The 15,846-nt window shown below is 43.5% G+C and overlaps 1 protein-coding gene across 1 annotated transcript in view; it reads right to left on the bottom strand.

The window, feature by feature from the left end:
* Positions 1-871: 871 nt before the first annotated feature.
* Positions 872-15,846, bottom strand: part of UBE2F (ubiquitin conjugating enzyme E2 F (putative)) — a 158,597-nt gene continuing 143,622 nt past the window's right edge. Inside the window, exon 10 of the mRNA XM_038749771.1 lies at positions 872-1,306. Coding sequence (XP_038605699.1) covers positions 1,256-1,306 — 51 coding nt within the window. The 3' untranslated portion in view covers positions 872-1,255. The remainder of the gene's footprint in view (positions 1,307-15,846) is intronic.

Below are 15,846 nucleotides of genomic sequence, written 5' to 3'. Positions count from 1 at the left end.
GAGTCAAGCACAATGCCAAGGTTACTGGCTTGTGAGACAGGAAAGATGGTGGTGCCATCTACAGTGATTTATTCTGATGACTTGACACCTGTCCACATGTTTTGTTTTGTTGTCTGTCTCCCCCTTCTAGACTGTGAACCCGTTGTCGGGTAGGGACCATCTCTATATGTTGCCAATTTGTACTTCCCAAGCGCTTAGTACAGTGCTCTGCACACAGTAAGCGCTCAATAAATACGATTGAATGAATGAATGATAGAAAACTCATGGGGAGGACAGGGTTTGGGTGGGAAGATAAAGAGTTTTGTTTTCAGAGATGTTAAGTTTGAGGTGACAGTGGGACATCCAAGCTGAGGTGCCTTGAAGGCAGGAGGAGATGCGAGACTGGAAAGAGAGAGCGAGAGAGAGAGAGAGAGAGAGAGAGAGAGAGAGAGAGAGAGAGAGAGAGAGAGAGAGAGAGAGAGAGAGATCAGGGCTGGGGATGTAGCTTTGGGAATCATCCACATACAGGTGATAATTGAAGCCATATGAGTAAATGAGTTCTCCAAGGGAGAGGGTGTAGATGGAGAATAGAAAGGGTCCCAAAACTGAACCTTGAGGGACTCCCGCAGATAGGGGTAGAATGCAGAGGAGGAGGTCGTGAAAAAGACTGAGAATGAGTGAGAGAGATAGGAGGAGAACCAGGAGAGGACAGTATCAGTGAAGCCGAGGTTGGATAATGTTTCCAGGAGAAGGGGATGGTCAACAGTGTCCAAGGCAGCTGATAGGTCGAGAAGGAGTAGGATGGCGCAGAGATCACTGGATTGGCAAGGAGATCATCTGTGACCTCTGAAAGGGCTTGGGAGAGTACAACACAAAACAGACGGTCGAAGACTTCATTGAGAATTTCTTATTGCCAACCAGAAGTGTTCCAATGAACCCTCACCATATCTAGCAGCTGAGCAGAGATTTTCCACATGTAAGCAAGCTGTATTCTCAATATTGATGTTTCTCAAGCATATCGATAAGATATATGGGACAGTTTCGTAGAAGTGAACATTTTCAAGCAAACAACTTTTTAAAACCAAAAACACCATTTCATTGTATTTATACTCATTTCTCCATATCCAATGGACAATTATGACGTTTTTCTTCTTCAATACAACATGGGCACGGGACTAGAACACTCCACTGGGGAATATTTTGTTTCTTCTGTTTAGAAGTTATAAAGACATCTTCAGAGCACAGACACCACTGTCAGGCCAGCCGCCTCCCTTCATCATCTCCCATAACGCTTAATGTAATCTTCAACTTTATTCCGAAAGTCTTCCTGTGGGACAGGAAGAGGAGAAGGAAAGAGAAAAAGGGAGAGGCGGGTTAGTGTTACAGCATCAACATTTCTGGTGGGAGGAAGAGGGGGCGTAAAATGCCTACATTGGAAGCCCTGCTTCTAAATACTTCTAAATCCATCTTGTCCTGGGGAATGCCAGCATAATTGGAGTCGCCATACTAGGTCAATTCTTCCCTTGCAAAAAGACTTGGGGATTGTGAGAAATTCCAAACCAACACTGCTTACTACAACAAATTCTTCTGCCTAACCATCTGGACCTCACATATAAGTTTCGTTCTGAACAAACTGATTTTATCGGTTTCCCGATGGTGATGTCATTGCTCATCAGTTGAAGAAACCACCTCTATTTATTCATGGACACACACTGCTCAAGATGTGTTTCAGGGCGGCAGCACAACATCAGCAGACTGTCACTTGATCCTAGCATGTGCCTGACTGTGAAGCCACTCCACATTGAAAAGAGTCGTCTCTGAAACAAGAACCACCTGACCTCCATCTCAGGGACCCAGTCAGTACTAAGCACCTGAGTACAATACAACAGGGTTGGTGGACACATTCCCTGCCCACATGGCTCAGTACAGACCATCACCATTAACTATGGTACTTATTAAGTGCTTACTATGTGCCAAGCACCCTGCTCAAGGTCACACCTGGGGAGTTTCCAGTACTCTACCACTCTCGACTACAGGAGGTAGTCAAGCAGAGGCACATCCATTCCATTCCTAGCTTGGGCAGGGGCTAGCAGGTAGAAGGCAATCTGCTACAAGTCGAAACTCCCCTGCGCTGGGCAGCAGTGGCATGGGAGAGAGTCGAGGGCAGAGAAAAAGGTTTACTGTGCAGAAGGAGGCAATGGTAAACCACTTTAGGATTTTTACCATGAAAATTCTATGGATACACTACCAGAACGATTGCAGATGGAGGTGGGGCGTCCTGGGAGAGTTGTGTCCATGGCATTACTATGGGTCGGAGACTGCTTGATAGCATAAGACAAGGCAATGTGCCAAGCAATGTTCTAATCACTGGGGTAGATAAGTTAATCAGGCTGGACCCAGTTCCTGTCCCGCATAGGGCTTAACCCCATTTTACATATGAGGTAACTGAGACCCAGAGAAGTGAAACGACTTGCCCAAGGTCACACAGTAGACATGTGGCAGAGTCAGGATTAGAACTCAGGTCCTTATGACAACCAGGCCCCTGCTCTATCCACTAAGCCATGCAGCTTCTCAATACTGCCAAAAGGAAATCCCTCTCACCTAGATACTCTGCCTTCTGGAACATTTCAGCAGTCACTGAACTTCAGAAGGGTTGGCAGAGGGTTGCATGTACCAGGGACTCTTTTCTGACATTCCCCAACTAGGCGACCCCATCCTGGGTCCGGCCCACTCCCCCTTGTCTGCCTATGAGTCTGTTGGGGCAGAGGTTCGGCCAACCTGAAGCAAAGGGAGTTGATATTCGCTCCACCCTCAACCCCACAGCATTCATGATATAATTCACAACATTATATCATAAATTGCCCATTTATATTAATATCCATCTCCCTGCCTAGACTATAAGCCCACTGGAGGTAGGGAACATGTCTGTTGACACACAGTAAGCACTCCATAAATACCACTGATGATGATGATGAAGTGAAGATATTCGTGGTTCCACAGAGGTCCCTTTAATAATAATAACAATAACAACAACAATTTTGGTATTTGTTAAGTGCTTACTATGTGTTCTAAGCATTGGGGTAGATACAAGGTAATCAGGTTGTCCCACATGGGGCTCACAGTCTTAATCCCCATTTTACAGATGAGGTAACTGAGGCACAGAGGAGTTAAATGGCTTGCCCAAGGTCACAAAGCAGACAGTGGCAGAGCAGAGATTAGAACCCATGTTCCCAAGCCCATGCTATTCCATTAAGCCATGCTGTTTCTGTCTGGGACTTCAGTGAGGGCTTCAACCAACCCCTTTTTGGTCCCCTCATGAATGGCCCCCAGCATTTGAAAAAAAAAAATGCACAAACCAACATAAACCTGGACTGTGCCAACAATAGCGGGAGAAAATATCACTGGGTTTGATTCATTACCGAAGTTTCAGATAAGGAAAGAGCCTGAGCTGAAGCCATTTCAACTTATTTTGGAGAAATATCTGAGAACGGGGATAGTTGCAACCCTGCCAGCGAGAAAGTGGACGGGTGGAAAATCAAGAGTGAAAGTCAAGCTGTCAAGTCGTTGTGTGGTTCATCCATACACACCCAAATATAATTGCCTCAGTTCTCTCAGCAGGAGACAAAAATAAATCCTGGCGGACAAGACCGGAAAAGATGGCTCTGGTAAAGCAAGCAGAAGAAACCGGCACGAGGAGACTCGATCCTATGTGAACACTAATGACATCTGAAACATTTTCTGTAAAGCAAGGATGGAAGTTCATACTTTCATTCATTCAATCTTCACTCTCCTGCCCGGATCATTTTTCTACAAAAACCTTCAGGACATGTCACCCCACTCCTCAAAAAACTCCAGTGGCTGCCCATCCTCCTCCACTTCAAACAAAAATTCCTCAGCATTGGCTTTAAAGCACTCCACCACCTTGCCCCCTCCTAAATCACCTCACTTCTCTCCTGCAACACGACCAGCACACTTCATGCCTCAAGTGCTAACCTCACTGTGCCTCGATCTCTCCTGTCTCGCCGCCGACCCCTAGGCCATGTGCCAAATTGTACTTCCCAAGCGCTTAGTACAGTGCTCTGCACACAGTAAGCGCTCAATAAATACAATTGAATGAATGAATGAATGAATGTCCTGCCTCTGGCCTGGAAAGACCTCCCCCCTCAAATCCAACAATGACTCTCCCCACCTTCAAAGCCTTACTGAAGGCACATCTCCTCCAACAGGCCTTCCCAGACTAAGCCCCACTTTTCCTTTTCTCCCACTCCCTTCTGCTTCACCCTGACCTGCTCCCTTTGTTCTTCCCCCCTCCTAGTCCCAGAGCACTTATATACTTATCTGTAATTTTACTTATTTGTATAGATGTCTGTCTCCTCCACTCTAAACTGTCAGCTCAGGGCAGGAAATTGACTTTATTTTTGTAGTATACTTTCCCAAGCACTTAGTAAAGTTCTCTGTATGCACTCAATAAATACGACAGAATGAAGGAAAGCTCCCCTAGACTTGAGGCTAAAGCACTGAGGTTTGAGTCCCCAGGTGCTATTTCTGGATCCAAAACTGGTCTTGCTGACAGCATGTCACTTACTAAATCATCGCCACTTTCCCAGGGGAAAAAAAACCCAACTGCCACCTCCCCAAACATGCCCAGTTTTTGCCTCTTTAGGTTTGGGCAGAGAATGGATTATTGTCCTGAAAGATTTTCCATGTATTTAAAATGAAGTCTCAAATATTTAACTTTCCTCTTTCCTTTTATCTCTATGCACAACATGCTCCGAACTGTCAATGGTGATAAAAGCAACTTATCACAAAACTGGCATCTTCTCCTGGAGGATGAAATACAGAGCTTCACAGGATAATCCAAGCAGCTCTACTAGACTAGAATTTTTCTATCCCGTTCTATGAGTGTCCCCTGAGAACGGATGCCTTTGTGTGATGCAGCAGCTACCTTTGAAAGCAGAGAACACCAGGGCTGGTTTGATGAGAATGGGAGATTTTTTTTTTAATGGTAATTTATTAAATGCTTACTCCACTAAGTGCGAAGGTAGATATAAGCTAATCAAGTTGGACAAAGTCCATGACCCCCATGGGGCTCACAATCAATCCCTGATTAACAGATGAAGTGACTTACCATAGGTCACACAGCAGACAAGTGGCTGAGCCAAAATTAGAACATAGGTCTTTCTGACTCCCAGGCCCATCCTTTTATCCACTACGCCACACTGCTTCTCAGCATGACCATGTTTCAGTGATCTCCTTCCATACTTTCCACTAGTGAGGATGAAACCCTACAAAAAACGGTTCATGATGCCATCGCCGTAGTTGGAGCTATAAAGAATGGCAGCACTCCCATATCTGCTGGTATACCAGCCAAGTGCTACGAACAGGTTAGGAACACTTTGCTCTCTCAGCATATGACCCCCACATTGAGGAAATGCCACAGAATTACGAATAAACCATTATAATAATAATAATGATGGTATTTGTTAAGCACTTACTATGTGCAAAGCACTGTTCTAAGCCATGGGGGGGGGGATACAAAGAGATCAGGTTATCCCATGTGGGGCTCACAATCTTAATCCCCATTTTACAGATGAGGTAACAGGCACAGAGAAGTTAAGTGACTTGCCCAAAGTCACACAGCCGATAAGTAGCAGAGCCGGGATTAGAACCCATGACCTCTGACTCCCAAGTCCGCGCTCTTTCCACTGAGCCATGCTGCTGCTTATCACTATCTGAAGAAAGGAGAGAAAACGGACTGTGGAAACTACACGGAATCTGGCTGCTCTCCACTGCTGGCAAGATACCAGTCCCATTTCTCCTGCTGCAGGTAGCGAACATTGCTAACCATGTGCTCTGGGAATTGCAGTGTCCCTCTTAAATAAGCCCTAGCATGTATGATCTTTGTTGCATGCTACATACGAGAAATGCAGGGAACAACTCTAAGCTTCCCTGGACCCCATGACACCCTTCAGCTCTCACCTGCAATTCCTTTCCAAACAGTTGTTTATACCTGCAGCCTCCACTTACTCTCTCCAATTCCCTTCTTGACCCCTGAAAGCCCATTTCTACCTCTTCCACTTTTCTTTTATGGCAAGTGCTATGTGCCATGTACTGTACTGAGCGCTCGGGTAAATACAAGCTAAGTGGGTTGGACACAGTCCCCGTCTCATATGAGGCTAACAGTCTTAATCCCCGTTTTACAGATGAGGTAACTGAGGCACAGAAGTGAAGTAATTTGCCTAAGGTCATAACAGCAGACAAGTGAGGAGTTGGGATCAGAACCCACGTCCTGTAGCGTCCGGGCCTATGCTTTAACCACTAGGCCATGTTGCTTTCACTTCACTGAAACTGCTCTAACTAAAGTCAACAATGACCCCCTCTTTGACAAATTCAGCTTCTCAGGAGGCTTTGACATAGTGGACTACCTCTTTCTCCTGGAAACACCATCTAACTTTGGGTTTCACTGATTCTCGTCCTACTTCTCTGGGCGCTCTTTCTCAGTCTCTTTTGTTGGTTTCTTCACTGTCTCTGTCAGAGCCTCCTGAGAAGTTGAATTTGGCAAAGAGGGTGTCATTGTTGACTTTAGTTGGAGGCAGTTTCAGTGAAGTGGAAGCAACATGGCCTAGTGGTTAAAGCATAGGCCCGGATGCTACAGGACCTGGGTTCTGATCCCAACTCCTCACTTGTCTGTGCTATGACCTTAGGCAAATTACTTCACTTCTCTGTGCCCCAGTTACCTCATCTGTAAAATGGGGATTAGTACTGTTAGCCCCATGTGGGACAGGGACTGTGTCCAAACCAGTTAGCTTGTATTTACCCAAGTGCTCAGTACAGTACCTGGCACATAGTAAGCACTTACCATAAAAGAAGCACTGTACTAAGCACTTGGAAAGTACAATTCAGCAACAGATAGAGACAATCCCTTCCCAACAAGGGGCTCACAGTCCATTTCCATACAATAGTCTATATTTACCTCTGCTGCTTCACTCTCCATTGCTTGATTCAATCACTTTCATGGATCACTAAAGAAGTGAATGAGAATAACACATTTGCCGTTCAGATGCCATGCTGACACGGACTCTACCCATGAAGAGTCTGGCAGCTCTTTTTGTTCAGAAAACACCTCTGAAAGATGATAGTTTGGCTTTACAGGATTGCACATTCTAACATTTAAGTAATTTTGCCTCTGTGAAACCTGCTTATTTTTTAAGCCCAATATGAGGGGAACAATAATCTTTTTCCTCATTTTGAGCAACAACAACCAAAAGACAGAAGAGAGGGTGTCAGTTTAGAGAGAAGCATTTTTTTTTTGCCTTCTTTCACCACATGCTTTTGGAGATAACACCTGCCTAAGTTATGCTTGAAAGTCTGGAATGGTGAACTTAATTTAACCATTTCAACGTCCATTTTTTGAGAATATTTTTGGAGCACTTCCAATAATAAATCATGAGATCCACACAGTTGCAAACGGTTCTGTTCCACTCAGTTCTCTAGTTTACCACCTAACTAGTAGATAGAGAGAGCATGGGCCTGGGAGTCAGAAAGACCTGGGTTCTAATTCTAGCTTCTGGGTCTGCTGGGTGAACCTAGGCAAGTCATTTCACTTCTCTGTGCCTCAGTTCTCTCATCTGGAAAATGAGGATTAAGACTGTGTGCCCTATGTGGGACAGGGACTGTGTCCACCCCAATTATCGTATATCTACCCCAGCGCTTAGAACAGTGCCTGGCACATAATAAACACTTAATACAATAATAATAATAATAACAAATTATTATTATTATTACTATTAACTGAATTCCAACAGCCAAACAGGCTTGGGGACAGGTAGAGCTGAAGAAAATGATGACTCAGCCTCCAATGGGCTGGTCTTATTTCCTGCTGCCCCATCTAGGTGGCCAAATAAGAAGAGGTATAGAAGTAAGGAAATTTAATAGGTGTCAAAAAAGATTAGCCTGAGAAAGAAAATTCAGAAGAATTAGCTCTGGTCATTGAAACTCATGGTTTGTCATTTGAGCTCCTGTCCAAGACATTGACCACTCCATTTTTTACATAGTGCTTGGTCTAGGATTGGCTCAAAAGAAGGACTCCAACCCTCATCTCAACTTGGAAGAAATGTAATCACCTACAGCCAGATTGGGACCACCACTGAGAAGCAGCATAGACTAGTGGTTAGAGCACAAGCCTGGGAGTGAGAAGGACCTATGTTCTAGTTCTGACTCTGCTACTTTGCTGTGTGACCTCAGGCAAGTCATTTCACTTCTCTGGGCCTCAGTTACCCCGTCTGTAAAATGGAGATAAGGGTGTAAGCCCCATGTGGGACAGGGACTGTGTCCGATCTGATTAACTTGTCTTATCTACCCGAGTGCTTACAACAGTGCTTGGTACACAGTAAGCTGTCAATAAATATCACTGGTTGACTGACTGATTGATTGATTGATTGGCCTTACTTGATTGGGGCTTCCAGTGGGATTTTACTGAAGTCACTGAATTCTCAGATAACCTGGGTTTAAACTCAGGCATCAGCTGAGTGAAGGAGAGAAAAGGAAATTTAGTCCACTCGAGTCATACTCCACTTTAATCTATAGGGTCAATTCCAAGAGGAAGGGTCGGCTCGGTGATGTTGAGGCCGCCAGAAGGCTTGTTGCAGCTCTACTCTAGGATGACATGAACTTGGCTCGCTGCCTGAAACTCACATTCTTTGGGGCGATGCTCCTCCTTTGAGGAACTACACCAAATACTGGTGCCTGTCTTTTTCAAATGAGTGTAAGGGCAGATAGCCAGGAGATTTCTAAAGCCTTTCTTCCAAGGTTGCTGGGGACAGAATTCCAACTGACTTTTCACCCTCTTTTCTTTCATACAGTTCCCTGAGATTAGGGAGTATTGCCTAAGTCCCTTTGCCAAGAGTCCCTTGGATGTTTGGCTGGGGTGGGGGATGGAGCAGTGGAGGGAACAACCAGACCAGGCCCTCTGTGAACCTGATCAGAACTACACAGAGCCACCCCAAACTCTTCCAGAGTTCTCTATTCCCTGGGAGAATGTTCCCTAAGTAAGAGAGCAGGGGAAGGCAGCCTTTGGATTGCTCAACTGGGTTTCATAGCCAAGCGCTGCTCAGATCTTTGTGGAATGGGCTTCGTCTTCTGAAGTTGAATTGTCAAAGCAACTTATGCTCTTGCACAGGGGAAGATGCCCAACTAATCTGATCGTCCCATTTTTGTCAGAAAAACAACAGACGGCTCCCAGCCCAACCCTTTCTACTATGCTCAAGCCACATGTATAAAATGTTTCAGGTCAATAATGAAGGTCCGAAACTCTCAGAGCTCACTCCTTGTTGTCCTGGTATCTCAGAATTCACGCACCAATTTGGCTTACTCAACATACTTTAACTCAACTGCTTGAGAATAAAATGCTTAAAAGCTGAGCTCTCTGCTTTGATAATAATAGTAATAATAATAATAATAATAATAATGGTATTTGTTAAGCACCTACTATATGCCAAGCAGTGTTCTAAGTGCTGAGGTAGATCAGGTTGTCCCACGTGGGGCTCACAGTCTTAATCCCCATTTTACAGATGAGGGAACTGAGGTACAGAGAAGTCAAGTGACTTGCCCCAAAGTCACAGAGCAGACAAGTGGTGGAGCCAGGATTAGAACCCACGACCTCTGACTCCCAAGCCTGTGCTTTTTCCACTAAGCCATGCTATGAAATATAAACACAAACCGCTCCCAAAGACCAGGAAAATACAATGAAAAACATCGAAAAGCTGTGGAGAAAGATGTTATGCTAAATCTGACTACCTAAAAAGACTTCCTGTAGTTATCTATTTTCTTAGTTTGACAAATGTTCACTTTTTGAGGTTTCAGCCCATTTTCATTAGCACTACTTTCCAGTCCAGGGAACAAGGCACTATGCCTGGTGATGTGAAAGACATATTGTCATAAACAACATAGTCAGAGAAGTCAGTTGTCAGATGATTTATAGGGGTGATTCCTGAGTTGAAGTATGCTTTTTTAATCAGTGTGGTAGCTGAATGAGTGAATACAAAAACTTTTCAAAATATGACAGGAGTAAACATGGATATTCCACAAGAAGAAAGGAATAAACAATAAAGACATGAAATACATGAAGGATGACCACACATATGCTTCAAAAGGAATACATGTGTATGACTGTGAAACGTTGACTTTTAGCAACTTTAACTGAAGGATCAGAATTCTCCTCTTTTGAAACCTTTGTTTACAAGGGCTTTAACATGTCTCCTGAAAAGTATGGGCCTTTTTACGAATTGGAGACCAGAGGGAGGGAGATTTAGAAAACATGAGATTAAAAAAAAAAATCCAATCAAGTTGCAATCCCCCTGGATCAGGATATAGACAGTGAGAAGTATCCCTACACTCTTGCCTCTCTCTGGCAGATGATCCTCAAAAGTCAGCAAGACTAGCCTGCTCAAAATTAAGCCAAAGGAAAAAAAACAGAAGCTTGGCATTTGTAATCAGGAGCAAGGCTAGACAAGCTGACCAATAAATAGAAAGAGATCCCTGGACACCTTGAGCAAAATCCAAATCAAGCCTGTGCTTTTTTTTCCAGTTTTGAAAAAAAGTTGGACTAATGCTGTCTGTACTGAGAACACAGGCTCACTCCTGAGGTCACAAACCAAAGAAAAAGGACTGTTCAGAAGCAGTTGTCCTCTCTGACTGAAATGCAGAGCCGTGAAAGAGATAAGACTGCAGTTGGATTCTGAGGGTGTGGAAAATTTAGCCATTTCTGGAAGATTTAGCCATTTAAATATGTAGTTGTCCTTCCAATGCACAGACAATACTGATGGTGATGTACACGCAGGAATGTGTGTCTATCTGAGAAGGCCAATAAATGGATCTACAGTCTGAAATTTAGCCATTCAAATACACAGTTGTCCTTCCAATGCACAGATAATACTGATGGTGAGGTACACCGAGGAATGTGTGCCTGGCTGAGAAGGCCAATGCATGGATCTACAGTCTGGGCCACACTGGGCACACAAAAACACATCCCTTATTGTCTTTATTTAATGCTTATAGAGTCTACCACAGTTTTTTCTTTTGCCTCCTTGTCTTTAACATATTTAAATAAAAACAAAAAGAAATCACTCAGTGATCTTTACTAATGAACATTCAGAGAAAAACTGAGCCCATCACCTAATATAGGATTATGGTCCCAGGGTTCTACCTTTGGAAAGTCATTTTTGCCCTCTCCTTTACTCTCTCTCTCTCTCTCTCTCTCTCTCTCTCTCTCTCTCTCTCTCTCACTACTTCCCTACCAATTTTTAATAGCCTTACCTGGAATTAATTTTTGATTTTCTACTAGATAGCATGTTTTTCCCTCCTTCTTGAAAAGACAACTGAAGTTTTTTTCTTTTTTGCTAATATCCACACCATCAAAAGTTTGCTAAGACTTAATGATTCTTGAGTAATCTTCAGCACTCACAAATTAAACATGGACTAGCCCAAAAGCTTTTTTTAGGAAACCTAATGATGGAAACTATGACACATAGCTGAAATTAAGTCACTCAATTCTAGATTAATTTGCATCACTGTTGAGATCAATTAAAGATCAACACTCTAGGAGATTCCTTCTTGAGAATGTTAGTTGAAAACAAATTATCAAGGAACAGGATGCACAAATTCAAGATGGCAACTTCAGCATGCACAGAAGGAAAATGCAGTCAGACAGACTGGTTAAATTCTTGGAGAGTGTTCTGTTAAGGAAAACTCATGTGGTAGTGTTCATTCTGTGCCTGAAACCAAGGGCTGAATCGATCAATCAATGGTATTTATTGACCGCTTACTTTGTGCAGAGCACTAAACTAAGCACTTGGGAGAGTATGGCTTCAACCACCTGTATGCTGATGACAGCCAAATCTACACCTCCAGCCCTGATCTTTCCCTCTCTTCAGTCTTGCATTTCTTCTTGCCTTCAAGACATCTCTACTTGGATGTCCTCCCGACACCTCAAACAATACGGCTAAAACTGAAGTTATCTTCCCACCTAAACCCTGTCCTCCCACTCACTTTCAATGGCACCACCATCCTTCCTGTATCACAAGCCCATAACTTGACATTATACTTGACTCCTCTCTCTTGCTCAACCCACATATTCAAGCCATCACTAAATCCGGTCAATTCTATCTTCATAACATCACTAAAATGCATCCTTTCCTCTCCATCCAAACTGCTACCACACTTCTGCAAGCACTTATCCTATCCCACCTTGATTACTGTATCAGCCTCCTTGCTGACCTCCCTGCGTCCTGTCTCTCCCCAATACAGTCCCTACATCATTCTGCTGTTCGGATCATTTTCTTTAAAAAATGTTCAGGCAATGTCTCCCCACTCCTCAAGAAACTCCAGTTGTTGCCCATCCACCTCTGCATCAAAAAAGTGCTTTAGCTTTAAAGTACTTAATCACCTTGCCCCCTCCTACCTCAGCTTGCTACTCTTCTACTACAACCCAGCACCACACTTCATTCCTCTAATATTAACCTTCTCACTGTACCTAGATCTTGTCTATCTCACCGTCAACCTCTCGTCCACATCCTACCTCTGGAATGGAACACCCTCCCTGCTCATATCAGATAATTGCTCTCCCCTACTTCAAAGCCTTACTGAAAGCACATCTCCTCCAAGAAGCCTTCCCTAAGCCCTCCTCCCACTCCCTTCTGTGTCACCCTGACTTGCTCCCTTCATTTATCCTCCCTCCCATCCCCACAGCACATAAGCATTTATCTGTATACACCTGTAATATATAATATAATTATAATAATATAATATAGTAATATACCCCCCGCCTTACCTCCTTCCCCTCCCCACAGCACCTATATATATATATATATATATATATGTATAAATGTTTGTACATATTTATTACTCTATTTATTTGTACATGTTTATTCTATTTATTTTATTTTGTTAATATGTTTTGTTTTGTTCTCTGTCGCCCCCTTCTAGACTGTGAGCCCACTGTTGGGTAGGGGCTGTCTCTATATGTTGCCAACTTGTACTTCCCAAGCGCTTAGTACAGTGCTCTGCACACAGTAAGCGCTCAATAAATACGATTGAATGAATAATGAATTTGTTTATGTATATTAATGTCTGTCTTTCTCTAGACTGTGAGTTCATTGTGGGCAGGGAATGTGTCTGTTGCTATATTAGACTCTCCCAAGTGCTTAGTACAGTGTTTCGGACACAGTAAGTACTCAATAAATACGACTGAATGAATGAATACAATACAATAGAGTTGGTATACACATTCCCTGTGAGCCCTTCTGAGAGGTCACCTCCTCCAGGCCTTCCCAGACTGAACCCCCTCCTTCCTCTCCCCCTCCTCATCCCCCCGACACCTTACCTCCTTCCCCTCCCGACAGCACCGGTATATATGCATATATGTTTGTACGTATTTATTACTCTATTTTATTTGTACATATTTATTCTATTTATTTTATTTTGTTGATACGTTTTGTTGTCTGTCTCCCCCTTCTAGACTGTGAGCCCACTGTTGGGTAGGGACCGTCTCTATATGTTGCCAACTTGTACTTCCCAAGCGCTTAGTACAGTGCTCTGCACACAGTAAGCACTCAATAAATACGATTGAATGAGTGAATGAATTCCCTGTATTGTATTCATTCATTCAGTTGTATTTATTGAGCGCTAACTGTGTGCAAAACACTGTACTAAGCACTTGGGAGAGTACAATATAGCAACAAACTGACACATTCCCTGCCCACAATGAGCTTACACTTTAGAGGGAGCTACACAAATATTTTTTTAAAATGATATTTGTTAAGAGCTTACTATGTGCCAAGCACTGTTCTAAGCACTGGGACAGATAAAAGGCAATCAGGTTGGACACAGTCCATGTCCTACATGGGGCTCAGAGTCATAATCCCCATCATACAGATGAGTTAACTGAGGCCCAGAGAAGTATGACTTGCCCAAGCTCACACAGCATGCCATGATGCTACACTCCATCCAAAATGCCCAGTAGAAACATGAGACAGAAGAATTAACTGTACTCTTCCAGACAGATGGACTAACACAATGAAACCTCCCCACCCCATGAATGTTTCTGAGCTGAATTAGACATTCTTCCATAATGCCTGTTTCAACTGTGGGGTTTGGACAGATGTGACAGCAGAGTTAGGGAACCTTCTTCACACATGGGGCACCTGCCTGGATACAGCATGATGCAGGGCTAGAAGAAACAGTCGTGTGCTTGTGCCTGGTGCCTTCCACATCCCAGCCCGCACACTCTGCTCCTCTGGTGCTAACCTGCTCACTGTGCCTCCATCTCACCTGTCTCGCCGCTGACCCTGGCCCAAGTCCTACCTCTGGCCTGGAACGCCTTCCCTCCTCACATCCGCCAATCACTCTTCCCGCTTCAAAGCTCTGATGAAGGCACATCTCCTCCAAGAGGCCTTCCCAGAATAAGCCCGTTTCCTCAGCTCCCCCTCCGTTCCGCAACACCTCAACTCACTCCCTTTGCTATTCTCCCCCTCCCCGCCCCACAGCATTTACATATACATATATATATATATACATATATATATATATATATATATATTCTACTTATTTATATAGATGCCTGTTTACTTGTTTTGATGTCTGTCTCCCCTGCTCTGCACTGTAAGCCCATTGTGGGCAGGGATTGTCTCTCTATTGCTGTATTGTACTTTTCAAGAGCTTAGTACAGTGCTCTGCCCACAGTAAATGCTCAATAAATACCACTGAATGAATGAATGAATGAATGGTGTTTAGCTCAACGTCCACGATATAGGAGAGCTTAAGACTGGAAGTCCCTTATGGGAAGGGAATGCTTCTATCAATTCTATTTTACTGTGCTTTCACAAGCGCTTAATACGGTGTTCTGCACACAATAAATGCTCAATAAACCACTGAATTGTTTGAATCACTGATTGATAGAGTTATCCTCTGGCTTCAATACTGATCATTTGGTGGAAGGTATGAACAACACTTCTGTAGTAAAATAATGGAAACGGGGGTTGGATTTTTTTCACCTTCATGGAAAATTATTTCTAAGCTTTCCTTATTTAATTGTGAAAAGTAATGAAGAAGAGGACATTTTGAGACACAAACACAGGATTCTTCTCCCCATCTTCCCAGCCCTCCTGCAATCTCCCATCCTCCAGGAGGCACTTCCTAATTCATTGTCTTCTCCCTAATTCATACCCCAACCAATAGCCGCCTCAGCACTTGTGCACTCATAGTCACCTGAAGTACTTGGTACATATTTGTTTCCATATGCTACTACTAGAGTACTTAACAAGGTTTCCATTCTCTTTTTCTTCCTAACTATAAATTCTTCTGTGTGCTTTCCCCATTGGATTGTAAACTCCCTAAAGACAAGGATTGGGCGTTTTTGATTCTACTGTACTCTTTGAAACCTTAGTACATTCTGTTCTGAAGTAGTATGGCCTAGTGGAAATGCAGGGGCTTGGGAGTCAGAGCTCTGCCGCTTGCCTGCTTGGTCACCTTGGACAAGTCACAACTTTCCTCACCTGATCTCTCTCCCCTACTTAGACTGTGAGCCCCAGGTGGGACAGGGACTGTATCCAACCTATCTTGTACCTACCCCAGAGCTTAGAACAGTGTTTGGCACTTAGCAAATACCACAGGTATTATTATTATACAATAAATACTGTTAAATAACTTCTTATTACCAAGATTTATCTCTTTCATGTGATTTACATTTAATTCTGACTAGGGAGGACAAGTCCATAGTGTACAATACTTATGAAAGGAACAAACCTCTGTCATTATTTAATCAGTAATTTTAATTTTCCCCTTTGATATCTGAGAACTAAAGGATCACAGTCA

This window comes from Tachyglossus aculeatus, chromosome 7 (assembly GCF_015852505.1).
Source record: "Tachyglossus aculeatus isolate mTacAcu1 chromosome 7, mTacAcu1.pri, whole genome shotgun sequence".
Lineage (NCBI taxonomy): Eukaryota > Metazoa > Chordata > Mammalia > Monotremata > Tachyglossidae > Tachyglossus > Tachyglossus aculeatus.
Note: the sequence above shows the minus strand (reverse complement) of the source record. Positions and strands in the feature narration are given on the sequence as shown.